At 37.0% G+C, this 24,370-nt stretch overlaps 3 protein-coding genes across 3 annotated transcripts; 1 reads left to right on the forward strand and 2 right to left on the reverse strand.

Annotated features, from left to right (window-relative positions):
* Positions 1-10,358: 10,358 nt before the first annotated feature.
* On the forward strand, positions 10,359-16,043 carry LOC113779318 (cellulose synthase-like protein G3). The gene is made up of 6 exons (XM_027324869.1): positions 10,359-11,073; positions 12,457-12,606; positions 12,878-13,003; positions 13,832-14,275; positions 14,655-15,002; positions 15,415-16,043. The coding sequence occupies exons 1-6, from the start codon at positions 10,474-10,476 to the stop codon at positions 15,961-15,963; spliced, it is 2,217 nt and encodes a 738-aa protein (XP_027180670.1). The 5' UTR covers positions 10,359-10,473; the 3' UTR covers positions 15,964-16,043.
* A 291-nt stretch (positions 16,044-16,334) lies between these two features.
* LOC113780915 (probable E3 ubiquitin-protein ligase RHA4A) lies at positions 16,335-18,344 on the reverse strand. The gene is made up of 3 exons (XM_027326697.1): positions 18,123-18,344; positions 17,699-17,775; positions 16,335-16,994 (listed from the first exon to the last, which is right to left on the reverse strand). The coding sequence occupies exons 1-3, from the start codon at positions 18,342-18,344 to the stop codon at positions 16,574-16,576; spliced, it is 720 nt and encodes a 239-aa protein (XP_027182498.1). The 3' UTR covers positions 16,335-16,573.
* Positions 18,345-21,354: 3,010 nt separating this feature from the next.
* On the reverse strand, positions 21,355-23,679 carry LOC113779344 (30S ribosomal protein S6 alpha, chloroplastic). Its single transcript, XM_027324907.1, has 2 exons — positions 23,219-23,679; positions 21,355-21,934 (listed from the first exon to the last, which is right to left on the reverse strand). The coding sequence occupies exons 1-2, from the start codon at positions 23,576-23,578 to the stop codon at positions 21,695-21,697; spliced, it is 600 nt and encodes a 199-aa protein (XP_027180708.1). The 5' UTR covers positions 23,579-23,679; the 3' UTR covers positions 21,355-21,694.
* Positions 23,680-24,370: the final 691 nt, after the last annotated feature.

Consider the following 24,370-nt stretch of genomic DNA (forward strand, 5'->3'; position numbering starts at 1 on the left):
CGTGCGTAGCACTGTCCTAAGAAACTATTTCATGAAATTGAAATATTTCCCCAGGATTAAACAAGCCTTCTTCTATTTATTGCGAACAAGAAAGACAAACTTTCTTCTTGTTGCAAACTAGAAGGACCAGAACTAGCAAATTAAAACCAGCAGATATATATATAAAAAGAAGATGAGAACAGAATTATCAGGAAGATATCAACTAACAAAAAAATAAAAGAGAGAGAGAGAGAGGGATAGAGCAGCTATCAAAAGATATTAACTGAAGCTGCTGGGGTGATTTTCTGAGGGAGAAGTGGATCCTATTTATAGACTTCAGAGTGAGGTGCAACCCTTCTCACTTCCGATGTGGGACAAAGACTGCAACCCTTCTCACTTCTCAATGTGGGACAGAGAAAATAATACTTCTCATTTTTTCGATGTGGGACAAAGAATATTTTTGAAATACTATATATTTTACAACAATCTCCCACCTATTTCAAAAAAATTCTTTGGATAAAGGAAGAATTTTAAAAGTACTCTGCTGGATTTGGTTGAAATGTAATTAGATTGGTGTCTTTTGGACTATGAACCAAACATAGATTGATAAAATATGATCTACAGAATTATTGGTGAAATATAAATTTCTATGAACCAATAACTCTTGATATGTGACAGAGATTTTATCAATCACATTACAACCCATAATTTGCTGTTAACGCGATTTTGCGCTTTTTGGCCGTGCGCCTGCCTGGTTATTCATGAGAGCTCTAAAGATTTGACCAATGAATCTTATAGGAGCGGCCCCACTCCACTCTCATATAGGTGAATTCATCAAGTGTGTATTGCTTTAACTACACCTCCCTAATGGGATATGAATTCATTAAGAGTTTTAACTCATCCTCACATTTACTCAAAGCACTTATCTCTGGAGGGACTTAAATTGAAGTGCTTTACCATCAATATTGACTTGTTATTACCCATATGAACCTACTTCATGGGATCACCAATCACATAGGTTGGGTTACTGTCTCTATTGACAACTTGTTGGTCGAAGTCCCATTTCTTTTGTAGTTTGAAGAATCAATTTTCTTCCTACGGGTTTAGTCAGAGGATCGGCCAAATTCAACTCTGACTTTACATAATCAATGGAAATAATTCCATCTCTAAGCAGCTGCTTTACGACATCATGTCTCAAGCTCATGTGTCGACTTTTACAATTATACGATTTATTTTTAGCTATGGCAATCGCTGCTTGACAGTCACAATGTATGGACACAGGAGGCAACAAATCCTTAGTTGAAGGAATGTTAGCTAAGAAATTTCTCAACCACTCGGCCTCAGTCCCTGTCAGTTCCAGAGCTACAAACTCTGACTCCATTGTTGATCTAGCAATGATTGTCTGTCTAGCAGATTTCCATGCTATTGCACCACCACCAAGGGTGAACACATAACCACTAGTGGATTTCGTATCATTTGAATCAGAGATCCAATTAGCATCACTATAACCTTCTAATACAGTGGGAAATCCACTATACAGGATACCAAAATTCATGGTACCTCTCAAATATTTCATTAGTCTGACTAATGCAAACCAGTGCTCACGGTTGGGATTATGAGTATATCTACTCAGTCGACATACAGCATAAGCTATATCAGGTCTAGTAAAATTCATCAGATGCATCAGACTCCCAATAATCTGAGCATATTTAGACTGAGCAATTGGGTCACCATTATTTTTCTTTAATTGAGTGTTAGCATCATAAGGAGTACTCACAGGTGTCACATCATAATTTTCAAACTTCCTAAGAAGTCTCTCTGTATAATGTTCTTGTGACAACATTATACCATCACATTTTCTTATGATTTTAACACCCAATATTATTTTGGCTTCACCCAAATCTTTCATATCAAAATTAGAAGACAAAAAATATTTAGTACTATTTACAATATCTAGACTAGTACCAAATATAAGCATGTCATCCACATATAAACTGATTATCACATATTGATCATTTATAATTTTGACATATACACATTTATCCACTTCTACAGATGAAAATCCATCTTTCATCAATACTTGATCAAATTTCTCATGCCACTGTTTAGGAGCTTGTTTTAGGCCATAAAGAGATTTAATTAGTTTACAAACCTTATTTTCTTATCCAGATACAATACATCCCTCAGGTTGAAACATATAAATTTCTTCTTCTAAATCACCATTTAAAAAGGCTGTTTTGACATCCATTTGATGAATAACAAGTTTATGGATAGAAGCTAAAGCAAATAAAACTCGAATAGACGCAATTCTAGTTACTGGTGCAAATGTATCAAAATAATCAATATTTTATTTTTGAGAAAATCCTTTTGCTACTAAACGAGCTTTGTACTTTTCTATAGAGCCATCAGAGTTATATTTTCTTTTAAAAATCCATTTGCAACCAATAGGTTTTGCACCAGGAGGTAAGTCTACCAAAATCCAAGTTTTATTTGACAAGATAGAATCAATTTCAGATTTAATTGCTTCTTTCCAAAATTTACACTCAGGAGAAGAAATAGCATCGGAGTATGTTAAAGGATCATTATCAACAAGAAATGTTTGGAATTCATTTGCAAATGAAAATTCTTTTCTTGGCCTTTTGCTCCTTCTTAATTCCTCAATTGGAATAATTTCCTTATTTATTTCAACAGGTGCATGAGAAATTTTACTAGACAGTGGAAAAATATGTTCAAAAAATTCAGCATTCTTTGTCTCAATAATTGTATTACAATCAAGTATATCACTTCTTAACACAAGAAATCTATATGCAGCACTATGTTCAGCATATCCAATAAACATACAATCAGAAGTTTTAGAACCTATTTTCCTTTTCTTAGGTTCAGGCAACAAGACTTTAGCAAGACACCCCCAAACTTTTAAATATTTCAAATTTGGTTTATAATTTTTCCATAACTCATAAGGTGTTTTGCCAGTCTTTTTATGTGGGATTCTATTTTGTAAGTGACATGCAGATAATATAGCTTCTCCCCATAAATTATCTGGAGCATGAGAACTAATTAACATAGAGTTCATCATTTCTTTTAACGTTCTATTTTTCCTTTCAGCTACTCCATTAGATTCTGGAGAATAAGGTGGAGTTATTTCATGTATTATGCCTTCCTGTTCACAAAGGTTATCTAAAGTTAAATATTCTCCACCCCTATCTGATCTAATTCTTTTTATCCTTTTATTAAGTTGATTTTCTACTTCAGACTTATAGGATAAAAAGGCATTATAAGTATCATCTTTATTTCTAAGTAAATAAACTTTGGTATATCTAGAATAGTCATCTATAAATGTGACATAATACCTTTTCCCACCTCTAGTCATTGTTTGTTTTAAATCACCTAAATCAGTATCAATTAAATTTAATAATTCAGTTTCTCTATGGACAGTTATACAACTTTTCTTTGTTATTTTAGCTTCCGCACATGTTTCACATTTGTCCATATTATCATTAATACCAGAAATTAGACCACATGATTGCATTTTCTTTATATAACCAATATTAACATGTCCCAATCTAGCATGCCATAAAGAAATGGAATCAACAATATAAGCAGAAGAAGATGCATTTTCATTGATCACATTGGAAATATTAAGTACAAAAAGTCCCTGATTACAATAGCCTTTCCCAATAAACACATTATTTCTTGTCATTATAATTTTATCAGATTCGAATGACACTTTCACCCCAACTTTTCCAAGCAAAGCCACAGAAACAAGATTTGCCCGAATATTTGGAACATGCAGCACATCATTAAGAGCCAAAGTATTTCCTGAAGTGAGTTTCAATAGTACTTTGCCCTTACCCAGAACTTTAGCAGTTCGTGAGTCTGCAAGGTAGACTACTTTTTCATCATCCCCTATTGAAGTATAGGAGGAAAACGCTTCTCGCTTTGCACATATGTGCCGAGTAGCCCCAGAGTCTACCACCCATTCTTTAACATTAGCTGCAATGTTCACTTGAGAGATGACTGCAGCAATTATTTCATCTCCTTTGGTTAAATTAACCTTAGGAGGATTACCATTTGCTTTGTCACCTTTATTGTATCTATACAGGGCAGCATAATGTTCTGATTTTCTACAATAATGGCAATTGCCTTTCTTTTTCTTAAAGTTGGGAATATTAGGCTTGTAATTGAAATTTTTTGGTCTATTATACTGGGACTTATTGGCTTGCATATAGCTACAATACACGTCAAATAATTCATTTAAGAGTGTTTGTAAAATAGTATGTCTACATACCTTATTGGCATATTGTCACGATTCTTGTATTTTGACATCTGTGGTTGAAGCAGGTTGGGACTCCGTTAGTGCATAGACCACTCCATGGATGTCGAGTCGTGAGTGTACTCGTTCTTGCCACCTTTTGAAATTTTCATTGGCAAAGACTTCAACTTTGGCGATATCTGGAAAAGGCTTGGCGAATGGTAGTGCAACTGCAACGGCCGCGGATGAAGGTTGTGGAGTGTTAACACTGTCAGATGCCGTAGTTTCTTAGATTGTTGGATAAATGGCTACAACAATGTTAACACTATCTGCTTGAGTCGTGCGTAGCACTGTCCTAAGAAACTATTTCGTGAAATTGAAATATTTTCCCAGGATTAAACAAGCCTTCTTCTATTTATTGCGAACAAGAGAGACAAACTTTCTTCTTGTTGCAAACTAGAAGGACCAGAACTAGCAAATTAAAACCAGCAGATATATATAAATATATATAAAAGAAGATGAGAACAGAATTATCAGGAAGATATCAACTAACAAAAATAAAAGAGAGAGAGAGAGAGAGAGAGCAGCTATCAAAAGATATCAGCTGAAGCTGCTGGGGTAATTTTCTGAGGAGGGAATGGATCCTATTTATAGATTTTAGAGTGAGGTGCAACCCTTCTTACTTCCGATGTGGGACAAAAGACTGCAACTCTTCTCACTTCTCAATGTGGGACAGAGAATGGAATACTTCTCATTTTTCGATGTGGGACAAAGAATATTTTTGAAATACTATATATTTTACAACAAATAGTAGTACTACAAGGCAAACTGGCACACGAACACGAGGACTCTGTTTTCTCCGCTGGTTTTTCATGCTTATTTTGGCTGCCGCCTTGCCGTCTTGCAAGGGATCCTCCCTAGTGACGCGGTATAGGACAGGACGCTAAGCAGCTCGTGATGACACTGGGAAGCTGCTCCATCATTTCCCTGCAACCCCTTCCAAAAAATGGAAACCTTTTTTTATGCATTTATTTTTCCACTCCAATCCAACATGAAGTGACTCCTCTAAATTCATTCTTACCAACAAACACTTCGTTTGTGTATATATTTTCGGTATACCAAGCAAGGGATTACTCAAGTCAAGTCTGCTTTCGGATGCCTATGACGCAAGTATGGTGGACTCTTTCCTGCACAGGACGTGGAAACGGATACTCAGCCGAACGCATAGAGGAGACGGGAATTGTTCAATATGTTTTACCAACTCTTATAAACCACCAAGATGATTGTTTCTGAAGACGTTGTCATCACAGTTAGTTGGGAGTCTCCTTGATGATAATTTCCAGGATGTTTTGCTTCCTTTTGAATTCGGATGTTGGAGAAACCATACATGGATCTAAGAAACATTTTCCAGTACCTTCGGCTTAGTCAATTTATTTGCAAAACATCATAATTCAATTTGTGAACTTCGGATGTTGGCCAATGAATTCCTGTGCACAAACCCAAAATCCCCAGAAATCTTTTTTGATGGCTTGCTGGGTTAATGCGCAGAAACGAAATTGACTTAACTTTGAGACCTGAGCTGAGTTGAGTTGAGCTGAGACCGCATGGACAGATGATTCATTAATAACATGCGATTGAAATTTGGACTTTAGGACGTGTATGAGACTCGGAAGAGAAGAATCCTGTTGGCCCAGGCCCCCAAGGGATATTCATATTACCGTTCAAGGCTGTTTATTCGGTTTCACTTAGTCAGAAGTCAGTCCAACAGCTGATTTGTTATCTGTCCATCTTCAATGTTAAGCTCTACAATCTTGATACATGGGACTAATCTTTTAAGTAATTATTTCTCTCTGTTTTTGTTTTCCTCCTTCCTTTTCATTACCACTAATCCAAAACTTGAAGGCTGAGGCCAATGGCTTCGGTTTGCGCGTCCCGTATAACTTTATATACACCAACAGCATCCCGTGAAAAACAGAGAAAATAGCAGTGCCCCTCCTCCACTTGCCCCAGCTGTAGCTATCGGATGTCGGATGGGTGCGACCTGGAGGACTAAGGCCTTGACACAGGTGTTCAATCATGCAAACTGGAGAGTCATCTCTGATGCAGATCCATACAACCGTAAGCTCGCTTCCTACACACATATCATGGCCAGTTCCTGTTCAAGCATGGATTAGAATAAAAATTATAATTTTCTGTATATTGACAACGTATAAACTAGCACTGTGTCACATATGCAACATTTAAGGTTCTGATTCAAATTGCGATTAGTTGTCATGCATCTGCACTCATTAGCGCATATATAGTTGATGTAGAAAAGATTAATCTTTGCATTAGTACCAGAACAGAGCAGGGCTCGCAAGCACGCAAAATGACTTCAAAATTTTAATTCTTGATTGGATATTTTTTTAATCATTATTATTATTACTTTTTTTAATGCAGAAGAAGTGGGATCTCAATTTTAGCAAATAGATCAAAACCTCCTCAGCCATCAATCACCAGCATTGACGAATTTAATATTACCCTGTAGACATTGCATGGAATGTCTCATATCACTAGATGGAGCCAATTTCAGGTTGCCCTGTTGCAAATCATTACACTTGACTTTGTTCTGTGTTCGTAATTTGTATTAGCTACATCTTACAAATTTTAATTTGGGCTGTCCATTTGATGAAAAGGGCTCCTTATACGATTTTAATGTCTTGAAAGTCACGAGGCAAACCAGCACCCAACCCCAAAAGGAAAAACAAACAAACATCGTATATTCGTTATTATGATTCTAATTTGCAGCATACGTATAAAGAACCTTTTTTTTTTTTGTATGATTTGTTTATAAATGGCATTTTGATTTCGTACCTGAAGTAAATAAATGAAATTTCGCTTTCCAGATGCTACCAAAAAGAAGGGTTTTGCTTTCATTGCCCTCTTAGCTCCTCCCATAAATCTAGTCAAAACCACGTTATCCTACATGCATGCAGAATTTCTGTCACCTTCTTATGTTTGTTTGCAAGACATCGTTTTCAATTATAATTTTCCTAAATTCTTAATTTGAACTTGTTTATCACTGCCAAAACCGAAATAAATCCCAATCATGGCCGCTAATATCATGCACCGTATAATTACAAAACGCCTTTGTCATCACAAGATTACAAAATACTCGTATTCGCCGCGTGTCGTGAGTAAGCAACTAACATCTAGAAAGTTGCCTCGACTCTATTGGATTGTAATTTTTCGTGGAAAAATTTTTACATTCTTTATAAAGATATTTCTTAATTCCTTTTTTTATTTCATATATATCAAACATATTTTTCAAAAAAAAATTCTAAAAATAGCAACCCAAACGAAAATTGAGAGTAATATTCACTGGACATAGGCTATCAATAACATTCAATTTATCTCAGTTACTCTTTTTTTCCTTAACGGTAAGAAACACACACACCCACTAATTTAGACAAATGCAGGAGTTAATCGAAAAATTTGTCCAAAAGCAATCTAAGGGGATCCACTAATTTATCTCAGTTACTCAATTGACCATTTTCAGCGCGAAATTTTTGCGTCAGAACATTGGATATCATGTGAAAATAGTCTCGTACGTCCATTTGACGTTTTGTCCAGAGAGCGTATAAAACTCTTTTCCACTATTTCCTGGGAAAGCCTATTATTAGGAGATCAATTTGCTCTAAAACATATTTTGTTAAGAGGACTTGACTGAAATAGTAATGCTGCTCGAGTCTCAATTATATGTGGAATCGTTGAAAAAGACTATGTAACTTTTCTTCAATGCGATATTCTAATTAAATGACTAGTACATTTTTCTTCAAACAGTGGAGGCATCAACCACCAGAAAACAACGAATTAAATTCACGACTGCGCTAGCCACCAAGCCAACATTATTGCTTCCATTCAAAGAGTCCAAACCAACATTATTGTTGTTTTTCTCTCTATCTTCTCTTTCTGCTTTGATGGCATTTCTTAATTCGTACTAAATCAGAAAAAACACAAAATAATAATTAAAAAAAGGTGTATTCCCAATTATTTGGACAGTTGATTATTTACAAAAGTTTATTTACTGATATCATTAACACATTTTTCAATCACTCTTTTTTTAATCTAATACGCATCATATCAAAAATGTGTTTACAGTATTAGTTTCAAAAAATTATTCTAAATAATTTTACTATCCAAATGGAAAGTTTTGTGAGCATGTACTTCTCCGAAAAAACCACCTACTTCATGCTCTTGGACACTTGCATACACACCCTAATTCTTGGAAATATTAGTTAAAAAGGAGAAAAGATTCTACAGTGTTTCGATATCACACTATTTATACAGCAATAGAGTTCTCTGTTATTCTATCTTGAAGAGGTAATTTTTCATCCTAAAATTTCATCATATATAATTTTTCACGTATTTTTTATAGTCGAAAGTCAATTATTGCATTTCTTGTGCTTTTAATTTTCAAGCAAGGGACTTGCAAAGTGGTTTAAAATAAGAAAAATATCAAGATTACAATTTTAAGCGTTATAAAATAAGGGATTTGTTTGGATTGCAAGTTAATTGAGATATTTTTAATGTATCACTTCTTGTGATGTGATGTATGTGAGATAAAAAAATAATTAAAAAAATAAAAAATATATTAAAAATTATAATAATAATAATATAAATAAATATATTTAAAAAAATAATCAGCTGTCCAAACTTTATAGATGCTATCACTTTGGCACTTAGAGGTAGGGCTGTGCATCGAAATCGAATTCGGTAAATCGGAAGCTTGAAATCGGAATTTTTCGAAATTTGGACATGAATTTTCCCGACCGATTTCGAATTCGAATTGGCCAATTCCGATTTTGAATTCGATTCCGAATTGAATTCGGAATTCGGTGAATTCCGAATTCACCGAATTCAAACCTGTTCCCTTTTTTTTTCCCCTATTCAAAAATGGAAAAACCTGTTCGTATTTAATAACTTCCCCAGTACTGGAATGGTGGAACACAGTACTGGAATGGTTAATCCAACAAAGGGGAAAAAGGACAAATTGGATCCTTTCCTCTTTTTTTTTTTTGTCTAGACTAAGAATCCAACATGGCAACAGTTTCCGTTACCCCAATTTGGGTCACAGGTTCAGGTTCTCCTGTCCATGATTTTGACTTCCCTTCATCTAAAATTACCAAAAGAAAACATTGAAAAAAGATACATTTCCCTTATTTTTAAAATTGCGGACGTTATTGTTTCCTACCCGATGGTTCAAAATTGAAATAAAATCCACGAGAGGATGAGTCTAAGATAGGGAGGGACAGAGCAATCCAAAGCAAAAAGGCAGAGGCTTTGATATCAGAAGCTATTGGAAAGAGAAGAAGAAGGGTTACCGAATACTGTGGGTGTTTCTGAGGAATGGCAGAGCTTTGCTTGGTGGCTTCACATGGCTCCCATCCTGGAAGTAGTGATACCATTCAAGAACCAATCATAATTATAGATGTGTATTCTGCCACCCTTAGATCAGATAAAGAGTATGAGTATAAAGACTAAAGAGTATGAGGAAGGAAGGTGGAGGCGGTGGATGCGGAGGAAGGCGGTGAGATAGTGAGACTTGAGAGACGATGAGGAAGAGGCGGAAGAGCTAACAGATTAGGTTTTGCAATTTCAATTTGCGCTTTTGCTTTTTTGTCATTTTGGAGGTTGATAGGTTGTTTTGTAATTTTTGTTAATTGTTAGATGTATTAGTATTATTGTTATTAACTTATTATGTTATATAATATAAATTATATATTACATAAATAATATATTGTTAAAAAATATTATATTATATATATATTATTAAACGAAATCGAAATCATAGTTCCGATTTCGAATTCCGATTTCGAATTCCCCAGTTCGAAATCGGTAATTCCGATTTCAAAAAATATATTTTCGAATTCGACCCGATTTCGACCAATTCGAAATCGGAATTACCGAATTCAACTCCAAATTACCGAAATTCCGAATTCGAAATTCCGAATTCAATTCGAAATCGATCTCGAAATCGGAATTTTTCGACTTTGCACACCCCTACTTAGAGGCGTCTATAAACTGTTGATAGCGTTGCAATGCATCTATTGTCCTTAAAATAAATAAAAGGAAAAATCGAGAGAGAGAGATCTACTTCTAGAGGTCTGTCAGTCCGTCTATAAATGGTACCATCCAGCGTTTAATATCATCCATCGTCCCCGCGATCAAAGCAGACTAGTATAGCAGCATAAGATCTAGCAATGGCGACTGCCACTGAAAAACATAAACCACCATTACCACTCCATTCTCACAGGTTCTTGCGTCGCAGATACTTTAACCGTGCATTTGCAGCTATCTACATACTTTCCTTCTTAGCTCTACTATACCACCATACACTCGCGCTATCTAAAGAGACCAAAACCTTAGTTTCCATCTCTGTATCCATCTCCTTGCTTATAGCTGATCTTTTTCTTTTTTTCATGTGGTCCACGACGCAGTGTTTTCGCATGAATCCACTAGTTCGTAAAGTTTTTCCTGAAAATCTAGAGAAAGTGGTTTCCAGGGAAAGTTTTCCTGCTTTGGACATATTCATATGTACTGCAGATCCATACAAGGAGCCGCCTTTGACTGTTATTAACACGGCCTTATCAGTTATGGCTTATGATTACCCAACCCAAAAGATTTCTGTTTATGTATCGGATGACGGAGGTTCACAGCTTACTTTGTTTGCTTTCTTGGAGGCTGCAAAATTTGGTAGACATTGGTTACCTTTCTGCAGGGAAAATAGCATCATGGAGAGGTGCCCGGATGCTTACTTCAGCTCTAACTATTCAGCAAACTCTAAAACTCAACATATCAAGGTAACTTACATCTTAATTACTGCACACGGGTCTTCAGCTCTCAAGTAGTTTGTATTTGCAAAATTTCCCTTCTTTTGAACTCGAAGTGGTTTTGATTCTGTCATGTTCGGATTCTAGAAACTTTTGGTGTGAATTCACACAACTTTGGTATAATCATAAATTAGTTGTATGAGTTTGACAAAATTTTTTATGTTTTTCGTGACTATTGGTTTGAATTCATACAACTTTGGTAGAATATATATGTATATCAAAGTCATACTATTTTACACTAAATATTGTGATAATTACATAATTGGACCAAACTGGACAAAAGTTCATACGGAGAGGCCCGAATCCAATACAATGATGCTTGCTCATGCAATATTTTCTGAAAGCATTGGTAATATCATGAGCATAAACTCATTTTTTTTTTTAAAAAAAAAAAATGGAACAAGTTATGAAAAATCATCAGAGCTGGGGCTCTAGTTCTATTGTATCCTTCTGTTCTAGTACGAATAAGGATTTCATAAGCAAGTAGAAGGTTAAAGATTTTGATGTGGTTCAGTCTCCAGATATCTTGGCAACAGGGGGATGATCATGTCATGTGACCCCACATTATCACATTTGTATGTATCCCGAGGTATTTGTTCCATTTGGTTCAAGTTTCATGCTGCTATCAACTTTTTTTTATCACCAATTATATCAACTCTGTAGGTTGTTGATAAAGAATATTCTGTGGTATTATTAGCTACAGTCAAATGCATGCTTAGCTTAGTGATGTGGAAATTAATGATTGTACGTACCACTATACTTTAAAAGAAGTTAAGAATATATTGTAAGGCAGCAGGGTCTGGATAATGCTAAGCAACTCTAGCGTCAGCTTTGTTGTTTGTCAATAATGTCACGCTTGACCAAGTCCTGCCGTTTCATTTGATCATAATAATAATAATAATACCGTCATGAAAGCTGAGAAGTGCCAAAATTATTGCATTCCCGGAAAGCTGAGAAGTAGTCAAGGTCAGAGTAAGCTGTGGTCATTATACGCTGGTTTTAGATTTTAGAAAAAGGAGGTCGTGGCAAGCTGCCTTGGACCGTCCTACCTATTAATTACTAATTAGTGATGTGATCCAACCCTCCATCTAAACCTGGCGCTTCGCTGATGAGCAGTCGTTGGAGGTGACAGCACAAAGCGGGCATTAATGGTTCCTCAACGGTTCCCGACCTTGATTGGATGAGAATAATTTGTGTGGCTCAGAAAATTACAAGAAGATGTGCATCAATTTTGTGAATACACTCACAAAAAATAAATAAATAAATGCATTTATATTTTGTGAAGTAGTACTAGTAGTTTAATTGAGATACTTCTGTGCCATGCATGTTTCTAATGGGTGGCGTCCCTCCCAGATGATGTATGAGAAGATGAAGATGAGGGTAGAAAGTGCGGTGGCGAAAGGTGAGATAGCGGATGAGTACATCACCAGCGAGCAAGAGCGCACGGCTTTTAGTAAATGGACTCCAGGATTCACTCGACAACAACATCCTTCTGTGGTTCAGGTTACTCATTATTTTTGTAATTAATTAATGCTGAGTAAAATTCACCATCAATTTAAGATGTTGCATTGCATGAGTAAGTACGTTATGCTTTTGTGCTGCTGGGCCATATAGTATAGATATATATATGTGTGTGTAGTGTTGGTATATTGGTACTACTTACTTTTTAGTATTTTCTATTAGTAGTCGTAGTAGTACATTATGCAATTCATTCCACATTCAATTCATACGTACGTTTAATTTTTTTTCTTCGGCCACATTCATACTTGTGCAGGTCTTGCTGGACAGTCGTCAGGACAGAGACATAACTGGAGATTCGATGCCAAATCTCATCTACCTTTCCCGAGAGAAAAGCAAGACATCCCCGCATCATTTTAAGGGTGGTGCCCTCAATGCCTTGGTACGTAAGTCGGGCAATTTTTCATAGCTGTGCCATTTGCAATTTTGCATCCTTCTTCCAACTGCTTTACAATCAACTAGCTTAACTCCGCGTCCACCCTCCCTCACCCCTCACCTCACATCCTCATTGGCTCTTGTCTCAATCCTAGTAGGATCACTAACACTTGTCAAATTATTATGGTTAGATCACTAGAACGCTGTAAATATATATATATATATATATATATATATATTAAAAAAAAGGATAATTTTTTTATACTCTGTTTGTACGTATGCAATTTTTTTTACACTAGCAGGCAGGTTTGGATCATGGTACATGATATGAATTCAAATTTGAAATTCAAATCATGCACATGCGTCATACATCCACAACTACTGGTGAAAAAAAAAAAAATCACTGCCATATATATAGGTAGGTGTATAAAAAATTAATTCTAAAATGAAAGATGTTATGCTAATTTGAAATTCGACGTCTTATATTTCATGAATTTAGATTAATCATATTTATTTTCAAAGTTCTTAGTCAAGATTTTAAATAAATTTTGGAGCGACTTAAACCTTTATACTATGAGCTTATTATATAATCCTAAAAATTACAGTCGAAGAAAGAATATATTTATTTTTGACTAATACCACTGCATTTTCACATCTGTTTGCATGTGTTCGGGAAATATAAGCCTGCAAATGAATAAGACGTTAATTTTACGCATCCATTGCTCCTGATTCCACGATCCTATTACTTTTAAAACAATCCCGATTTTAAATATAACGTTAGTATATAACCTAACCTAACCTAACCGACTCTTTTTATTCGTCTCTCTTTCCAAAGCTTCGTGTATCGGCAGTTTTGACCAACGCACCTGTAATTCTCACACTGGACTGCGACATGTTCTCCAACGATCCACACACAGTCCAACGGGTTCTATGTCTCTTCATGGACCATTCAGTTCGGCCCAACCTCGGCTACATACAGTTGCCACAGGTATTTAACGGGCTGAACAAGGCTGACATCTATGGTTGTGAGTTCAAGCCACTATTTCAAATGAATCCTCGCGGCATGGATGGGCAGAAAGGCCCAAACTACTATGGCACTGGATGCTTTTTCGTTCGACGGGCTTTCTTTGGCGGACCATCATCATGTGTTCAGCCAGAGATCCCAGAACTGAGTCCAGACCAAGGTGTCAAGGAGCCCATTATGTCTGAAAAAATTTTAAAGCTTGCCAACCTGGTAGCTGGCTGCAACTACGAGAACCACACCAACTGGGGCTCTAAGGTATGCAATGTCGAGTGAGAGGCCTTTCTGGCCGATTTTGTCGGGCTCCATCTAATTGTCGTAAATTAGTTGTGTAAGTTGACAAAATTTACGTTTGCACTAAAGGTATATCATTTTATACCAAATGTGGTAAGAAAACTACACAATTGGACAAAAGTTCAACTGGAGAGGCCCAAATCCCTGAATCTCATTGTAGTCGTATAATTGGGTTGTATACAGTTGCATTAAATAGACAGTTTAAACGCGTAAAATCACGGGAAAAAAATTTTAAAAGAAAAAGTTCAGAATAAGGCAACCAAGTTTTTTTTTTTCTCTATACTCGTGATACTTTGCTTGCTGTTTCTTTGGTGGCAAAAGAACTTCACAATTTGATGTGCAGATAGGATTCAAATACGGTTCTTTGGTGGAGGACTACTACACTGGTTATAGGCTTGTTTGCGAGGGATGGCAGTCAGCATTTTGCGATCCTGAGAGGCCAGCTTTTCTTGGGGACATACCCATCTCCCTAAATGATGCCTTGAGCCAAACCAAGCGATGGTCCGTAGGACTACTGGAGGTGGCTTTCTCCAAGTATAGCCCAATAACATTTGGGGTCCAGGCAGTTGGGTTTCTGGAGGCTCATTGTTTCGGCCATTATGCTTTCTGGCCTGTTTGGTCCGTTCCCGTCGCCATCTATGCCTTCCTTCCCCAGCTCACTCTCCTCAACAATATGCCCATCTTTCCCAAGGTAATAAACACGTCCAGCTTTTAATGGGCTTATTCTCATATCCTAAATTTTTTGTATCTAGCGACCAATATTCCTTCAATCCTATTTTTGCAGGACACAAAATATAAGAAAGTGAAGAAAAGTGCAAGAAAATTTTAAATTTTCTGCCAACCGAACATATACATGAATTGGAAAAAAACCGACTTTCCTTCAATTTCTCACACTTTTCTTTGCAAACAAACACTACCTTACTGTTTTGCATTGACATGAAAATACAAATGACAAGGATGGTACTTGTGTTCGTGATAATAGCCAGAAATTACGTTCATGATTTGCCTGTTTGTAGTTAACGCTTCTTATATAGTATAGCATCACTTGAAAATTGAATTCCCAATTCAATTATTAATTATCTCTTTTTTGATCAATGTTGCAGGTATCTGATCCATGGTTTTACCTGTACGCCTTTTTATTTCTCGGGGCATACATACAAGAGTGCCTCGATTTCATTTTAGCCAAAAGCACATTCGAGAGGTGGTGGAACGAACAAAGAATGTGGCTCATCAGAGGCCTAACATCATACCTGTTTGGAACCATTGAATTCTTCTCCAAACTTGTAGGCATTCCAACGCAGGGTTTCAATGTCACAAGTAAAGTAGTTGATGATGAACAAGGCAAAAGATATGGTCAGGGCATATTCGAATTTGGGGTTCCGTCACCAATGTTTCTGCTGTTATCAGTGGCTACAATTATCAATTTGATCGCCTTTCTTGGCGGTTTCCTGGAGGTGCTGAGGGGAGGAAACTTGGATGGTTTGTTTGTCCAGTTGTTTATTGCTGGTTTCGCGGTATTGAATTCCTTGCCACTTTACGAGGCCATGGTCCTGAGAGCTGATAAAGGCAAAATGCCTACCAAAACCACCATCATTTCGGCTTTTATTGCTTTGGGTCTTTGTGTTATGAGTTCTTTCATGCTCCAGACCTAGTAAGGGATATTTTTCCTTTGTTGCTAATGTATCCGGGATTAGAAAGATCTAAATGAATACTTGCAGAATATCCTGATATAGCTTTAAATTACTTTACTTCTCCATGGACAACTCTGATTCATGGTGGAAGCTACGTTCTTTAAAGAAAAAGGAATGCCTCCGCAATTAGAACAACTGGACACTGAGGCTTTCCTGACAAGGTTTACAGTCAATTACATGTATAAATGGAAAAGGAGGGAAAATAAACTACAGTTTAAATTCCATGACATCCGGTATCTGAACTTAGCTTGTGCCCAGGTCAGAATTTCAACACTCCGATTCAATATGATAAAGAGGGGAGCCCTTTTTGCCCTCTTAGATCATAACAAATCCAAATTTAGCTTATTGGCAATTGAATAAGGGAGTGAGGGCAAATCAGTGCTACGAATTCTTCTGAGGCTGCACCTTTTAGCAGCTCCACAGTTCTGTGAGACAATTTGTCTTCCCACTTTATCCTTGTTCAAGCTGTTGATTCATCAAGCAATCCTGGTTTGTTGTTTCGAGTCATGTGTGGTGATAAATTACCATTTCTCCACATTCTGTACAAAAGGTGCAAGAACAGAGTTCTAGATTACGTGTTCGAACCTTGAATCCTGATAATGACTGATTCTGCATGTAAATTAGTTTGTTCGTTGTCAATGCAAACAGAATCACTAGATCCTGATGATCCTTCCTTTGGAACTATACGATGTTCTCCAGTAAAATCTTCAACATCTGTCACAACTATACTTAGTTGCTCTTGCTGTTCTGCATAGATGACTCGCGGACTCTGGTTGGAGTTCTGAGCATCTGGAGTGGGTAGGTTATTTCCAGATGCAGGTGGCTCAGGGTTGCTATTTTTGGTTGAAATAACAACAGAGCATCTGCAAAGTGGACAAGTTGAGTTTGAATGGAGCCAATGACGTATACATTCAGTATGAAAAACATGTTTGCACGATGGGAGCTGGTGCAGTTCCTCTTTGACCTCAAATTCACCAAGGCAAACACAGCACCTGTAAAGTTTATGCGTGAATATCATCATTTTCAGTTCAATGCAGAGAACATTCTGTTTCAGCTGGATCCCATGGCCCAGTGGTTACTGCCTACTGCATGAAATGTTTCCCCAGAACTTATCTATCCAATTTGCATATACGTACACATTTGTGCTTTAAAGTATCGCACCAAATTAATCACTTCAGGTACTAGTTTTCCATCTCTCTTTTTACGGGTGAAAGGTTTTTCCATGCCAACTTTTGCCATTTTCTTGAAATTTGAATGACACGTTTGCACTAATTAATTCAGTACAGATAACAACAGCGAACTGTCCAGAATTGAGTTCATTAGGAGTACAGTTCACTGGGATTCATTTTAATCTGCTGCTATTAAAGTAGAGAGATTGAAGAATTCGATATTCCAAATTACAGGTGGAGCTGTTTCTTAGGCTATTATAACTAGGAAGAATGAAATCACTCCAGAGACAGAAGACTGGTTCAGATTTCCTGCACTAAATCTGTGAGAACTATATATAATATCAATTTACTATCTTCGAAGTGTATTTACGTGTACCATTTTCACAGAGCCCTGATTTCATCGATGCAGCGAACTTGAAATTCATTTTGAGCAAAATTTAACACGTAAAGGATTGAGCCCACCAAGATCGCCTTCTGCATACTGAGATAAACTACAAAACTTTAAGAGAGGAAATTTGAATTCTTACAGCGTCTCCTTGGCCTTTGAATGTTCATCAAATAGTATTACCGGGAGCTTTTCCTTGAGGATCTCCACATCTGTCCCCTGTTACAGAAAAAGAAGATTGATTAGAAACACAGATTACAAGATTGATGAAAGCAACTCATGTCTATCAATCACTGTACATGTATTCCTTGGCAACAAGTATAGAAGCTTGAAGTAAATCTTTCTGCAGGAGACATCACTAGAACTTTATGGAACTAAACAAGTTGGTATTCAACCATAATGTCTGTCTTGTTTTTTCAGCTACTCTTAACTGGCAAATTTGTGTATTGCAGTAGGAATATAGAACTACTACTTAAGTGGACTAGGGTCATCTAAGTTGGTTTTATTTTGTTTTTCTTCTCTTGGTCATGGATCACCGTGTGTGTATCGGAGAGGAGAGTTCTTACCGATGAATGAACAAGGGCCGCTTGATTTGAGCTTTCCGGAAGGTTTGCTGAAGGTGAAGAAATAGTGGAAACTCTCTTCTTGAGATAGAACAAGTAAAACAGGAGAAACAGAATGATGGAAAAGAGTATTGGGATTGAGAATATAAACGCCTGGTACAGTTTAAGCTGAAGTTCTTGGGAATAAAAGTGAGAAGGGCTCGGAGATTGAGGATCGAACCCCATGAATATTTATAAAAGGTCTAAGATTTCGTGATGGTTTTATTAAGTGAGGTTAAAAAGAATGAGATCAGAAGGCTGTTAGACAGGAGGTATATATGGTAGTTACATACATTGTCGGCCTAAAAGGACTTAACAGTATTAAAGTGATGAGCAAAACGTGGGAAATTCTTCTCGCTTTTCAGATAATGCGACAAGCTCGAAACTTTGCCACGGCAAAAGATCCCTCTCTTGTCTTCATCTTTTCTGGATTCAGGTGGAAACCAAAAGGAGGGAGAGTTGAGGAGTGGGATGATCAGCAGGTGTTGTACTTGTACGGGAGATTAAAGATAAGATTGTGATGATTCTCCACCTTGTTACGTTAATTTACACGTTTGGAAAGAATAGTGATCCGTCTTTTGTTATTCGCGGAAACAGATTAAGGAAGGGTAGGATTTTATTCTTGATCTTTTATCCTCTTCGGCTGTTTTTTGCCTTGATTTTTTGGAAAACAGAACTTGGTCTTGCCCTATTTGGATCGGTCTCCTATCATGACTAGTTTCCAGGAGGAAATGAAGCAAGTTTGTGCAAAATATTCTGCCGTTGCATGATTGATTAACTTCTATCTAATTCCTCAAAGGTTAAGTATGTAAAGTAGCCACCTGGTCCAAAACTCCGGGACGTGACTAACCATCCAGTCAAGATGGTCATTTGTAAGAAGATCAAGATCAATTAATTACGTTCATTTGTTACCGATCACTTCAGTTGGGGTTGCAAAAATACTGGATAAGGGTTTTATGTCCCTGGATCAGGGAAACAAACTTCTGCAACGCTTGATGAAGCATTATTCTGTAATAGAGTCCTTTTTTACCTCCCATTTTGGCCAAAGATTTGAACTATTCTTGATTAATTGCTGCACACATCGCTGTGTACTTTATGTCTCCCCACAATCAGCGGCCAACAAGGTCTGCCTTTTCACTTGCCTTCCTATTTTATGCAAAATTAATGCACCTTTTTACCAACAAAGCCAAAGATATAGCCCAGCATTACGCCTACTGGTCGACTGTGGCAAGGCCAAGGGCAAATCAGTGTCCACTATTTTTGGTGTACAAAATAGTGAGAGCGTTACAACTCACCACTTCTCTACGCTAAATATAAGGATTCATCGGTTAGGATCAATACGGCACTTAATTCCCCAGTTGAATGTCAAGTAGAGGAACGAACTTACTTAAAAAAGTTGAGGAAAAACATAAGCAAGAAAGAAAGCAAACAAGAAGTGATGTAGCCAAGTAAGATGGAGTGATCTCAGGATCCATGATTATAGGTGAGGCGATTAAACTTTTTGGCATTAAGATAGCCTAATTTACAGTAGAAAAGAAGAAAGCAATGTGAAGGCATAAAATATGGATTGGTAAGATTTAACTTAGTTGGCCACTCAAGAAAATCTGGATTAGTAGCGTTTAAATTAACACGATTGGTAAAATATCTTGCTGTTCAAGATTATGCAGCCTGAATCTACTTTTTATAAAGTGATACATCCTCCCTTTCTTGCTTATTCTATACTATTACTATCTTGAGATCATTTTTCATTTTAATAGTGAAACCTTTGTAGATGCTGCTTCATGTGGGCATTTTCAGGGGATAAAGATCAACTGTTGCTTATGGGGGTGATGAAGAGCCTCCTCTTACTGCTTTTTCTCTGAAAAGTGAAAAGTGGGGGCTACGGACATATCTCAAACTGCACCACCACCAGTGAGACTAGATTCTCTGGACATGGCAATCAGCAATTGGCAATTTGGCACAGGCATCAACGTCAGTATCATCGTTTATCTCTCTCTTATGCTATTTTTTTCTAACAAACATTAAATGGAAGAAATCTAAACCTGATCCTCAATCCAATCCAAAAGGCAATTGCTGACTTCTGGGTTCGACCAAAGGACTTAAATCTCACTCACTCAACCCGCACTGAACCGATGTGGGAGAAAGGGGAAAGGGAAACACTCGCACTCTTGGTTTTACCCTCGGCATTGGCTATTACTCTCTCCATGACTCTTGTTTCTTTCCAACTTATACTAGCTAGTTATTTGAGGAAGTAAAGTGCTAAGTAAGTGACTTGCACCTTCCTTTTTTTTTTTTTTTGGTTTATATTGAAATGAGGGGTCGTAATGAAAGTCGTAGGCCTGAGATTCCAAAGGTTCCATATAAAAACATGTTGATATTATTGTAATCTGGAAGTGTATGTACTGCAGACACAACAACATTGGCAAAAGCAGCCATTGGAAAATCTTTTGATGGTTGAATTCCCGCAGGTGATGAATAATTGATTAATGATTAGTGCATTGTGAATTTTATCACAGTTCTGAATAAATCCTAGTCCTCTAAAGTCGGTTTTTCCTTTATGTTTTTCTACCATTTAGGTTGACATTCTATTATTCCCCAAGATAGACCGCACCTCTCACGGCTCAACCACCTCTAAAAGCAAAAAAAAAAAAAAAAAAAAAGGCATTTCAGGATAAATTTTTAAAGTGGCCGAAATTAGCAATTCAGCTTTATCAAAACATCAAGTAGGGGAACAAAGATATGGTAGCTTACTGCACCGGTCTGGCTTAGGTCAACTTATAATCGTGCATCTTCGCAGTAAAGCATGAAAATTGTCGCACCAACCAACAAGCTTAAGGTCCGATTTACGCACAATCCAGCATACAAACCCTCCAATCAATTATCATCAACTGGAGAAAGTTGATGATACAGAACTAAAGAAAGGGGCTGGCCTGACGAATCTCTGTGTCAGGAGATGCATCGTCCAAGGACAATCTAAGCAAAGTGGGCTGGAACTTGCAATTGGCAAGAAAAAGGTTTTGAACGTGGAAGATTACCTTTTTATTTCCATTTAAACAAAGATGCACTCGTCACAAACTCCGTTATACTATTTGTGAATACTGAATAGGTTATACTATTTGTGAATACTGAATAGGTTACAGGAGGTAATATGAAGTTCGCTACCTTGCTTTTTCAATGTATCCCGTGTAAGAGCAAGTAAGAAAACTTGGAATTCCTTGTCATGTAAAAACAGGCACATACAGCAAAACTGGAGACAGCATTGAATGCCCCCAGCAGATGTGTTTAAAAGATTAGGCGTTGTAACAAGCCAAATCAACGTACAGATCGGTGTATTTAGATGTACAAGAATCTCAGGCTCCACTGTAAAAACAAGCAAATGAGTAGTGCTTTTCCCAGTAGACTGATTGTGTCGTATTAAATTCAATTCTAAGTAAAAATGGCAAGCAAAATACACCAGTTCTCAAGCTCAGGAAATGTTTGTCTACTCCAACCTGCCCTCCTTTCTCAACCAGATAAACGAACCAAACTAACTTATATCAGTACTTCCTTTTCCTAACTTTGAAGCTCATTGACCGAATAACATCGTCATCTGCCTTCATTGTTGACTCGAGAACTTCCATGGACTCAGGTTTAGTGAAGTAGGTAAAGAGAAGGTAAATTCCATCCAAGTAAGTGTTCGTCTCTCCCGCTCTGTTTTTCTTTCTGATGCTGTAAGCAAGTGGAATGACCCCTCGATTGAACACTTCTACATACATACCACCACCAGCAACAAGCAACTGCAGGCAAGACACATTAAACAGATCACTAAAAACAACTTTTTTCAAGCAAAGACAGCTCATAAGTGAATTTGACATCCAAATAATTTCAATATGGGACCGCCTTCCTCAACAAGCCCTTGAGCCTCCTTTGCTATTATATCAAGGATAGTAGGTCTCAGTTAATCGTAGGAAAAGTTGATTTGCTCATGAAGATAGTTAGTTAATGATTGTATTGCTCATTGAAACTCATGGTGTAAATTAATTGACAAACCAACATGCTTGAAGTTATACTTGTTAGCTTATGAGAATTAAACCTTTTACAGTCATTTGAACATCTGATGCTGCTTTTGGTATTTCACATCACCTGTGTTTTGGTTTCAACTTTCAAAAGGAGAGCAAAGTTGTAGAGCATTACCCAAGAAACATATGTGCATTAGCAGTGGACATCAGAAAGATGGGAAACTGTTGCACATATACTCGCAGCGGTTAAGATTAGTTTACAGCCTCCCAACATACATTTGGGAGATCAAAGTGAATGTAAACATCGAATTATGTATAATTGGTCGAAGGACAAGGACAGCATAATTAAGCTGAAGAAAGCAAGCAGGTGGTGCATTGAGTAAGTAAACAAATTGCAAGAGTGATACCACCATCTCTTTTTTTTTAAAAAAAAATTTTGGGTAGCAGACTGAAATACTTTTGAGAAAATCTGCTGAGATACCACGCTTTAGTGGGAAATCTACGTGGGTCATAGGAAGTTATAATGGAATATCATCAGACAACAAGTAACCTGCTGCACCTTGACAGATGGTATTCCAACATTATTCACAAACTTTGACATGACAAAATTCACTTCTTCAGCACTGGTGTCTTTTACACCATCCACACTGTAAGCTGTATCCTAGAAGAAAATAGAAACAAAATTTCCCCAATTTGAAAACCAAATTTTTCTCTAAACACCTAAAAAAAAACAGCCCTTCCGAAGAATCATGAACAAAATTTTAATAGTAATTGAAAAACTGATTTTGAAAACTCAGCGATCCAAACAGAGCTGTAGTTATAGAAGTTGAAATATATCGGACGCATTACAAGAAGCCCAGCTGTCCTAAAATTGTAGCTGTAGAAGTTGAAAAATATGCTAACTTTATCACCGTTAATCAAACCAATAACGCACAAAGACAACTGTTTTAAGAAAAAAAAAGGCCACTAAAACATGCATATTGACCATCACAATTTTCAGCAGATAAAAATAGAAGTTAATTCAAATAAACCCAAAAAAAAAAAAAGAAAAAAGAAAAGTACCTCCTCATACTTCTGGGTAAGAGTGAGGCGCTCATCTTCAGACATGTCGGGTCTCAACACCGCCATGGTCTCATATTGTCGAAGCCCAGGTGGGCACTGGGGCTCTTCTTTATCCTCAACGGCAGCGATGCCGGAGCCGGGTGAAATTGGGGGGTCATCATCGGCACCCAAGCCACCTTCAAAAAATGAACCCGAGAAGTCCAAAGTCTGAGCCTTTACTGATAAAACTGGAATTTTGGTTAGCGGGTGGAGGGGTTTATGGAATTTAGGAAATGGTGAGTTTAGTGAGCGAGTGAAGGAGAGGACTGTGGGGGAGGGGGAGTTGAGTGAAGGTGAAGAAATTAAGGAAGATGAAAGCATTGTTGTTGGGATTGAAGGGACTTTAGTTCTGGGCACTGGGCATTCACATTCCTTGTTGGATTGGAGGGACTGGAGATGGGAAGTTTTGCAATGACAGGAATCACAGGATAAGGGGACAATTTACTGATTTTCCTGGGACACTTCACCTACGGCGTCGTTTGGAACGCAAACATGTAGTAGTGGCAGTGGTGTCTTGTTCCAGGTACCCATAACAAGAACTTATCATCTAATTTGACCATTGTCTCATTGTGAGGAAGCTGGAATTGTTGTCAACATTTGTTTGAATAGTAAATTATTTGTTAAATTTTATTTTTTTACATCAGTAATACATTTATTAATCACTTTTTTATTTCATATATACATCATATCAAAAAAAGCATTATAGTAGTATCTTTTAAAAAAAAAATTATTTCAAATAATCTATTATCCAAACACTTCTAATAATGATGAGTGAGTGCATAAGCTACTGGTATACTTTCACAATATGAAATGTTGTCTTCATTTGTCATTCATGTAGGCTTTTACTAGGTTGGTTCAAGTGGGATGAGCTTGCATCCCTTAACCATGTGTTATGGAATTCAAAATTCATGAGATTGAAAAAGATAATGTTAAGAGAATTTTTCCTCGTAAGAGACTCGACGTGATTCGAATAGGATTAATCACAGCAGATTGTAAAATGGACGCGAATACCTATGAATTCTACCAAAAAAAAAATTGCAGGCCTTTACGTATTTGCTGCATCTTTACACGTTTGTTTGTACTTTAAAATTATGTGACTTTCTTTCTATCTAT

Source organism: Coffea eugenioides, chromosome 8 (assembly GCF_003713205.1).
Source record: "Coffea eugenioides isolate CCC68of chromosome 8, Ceug_1.0, whole genome shotgun sequence".
Taxonomy (NCBI): Eukaryota; Viridiplantae; Streptophyta; class Magnoliopsida; order Gentianales; family Rubiaceae; genus Coffea; species Coffea eugenioides.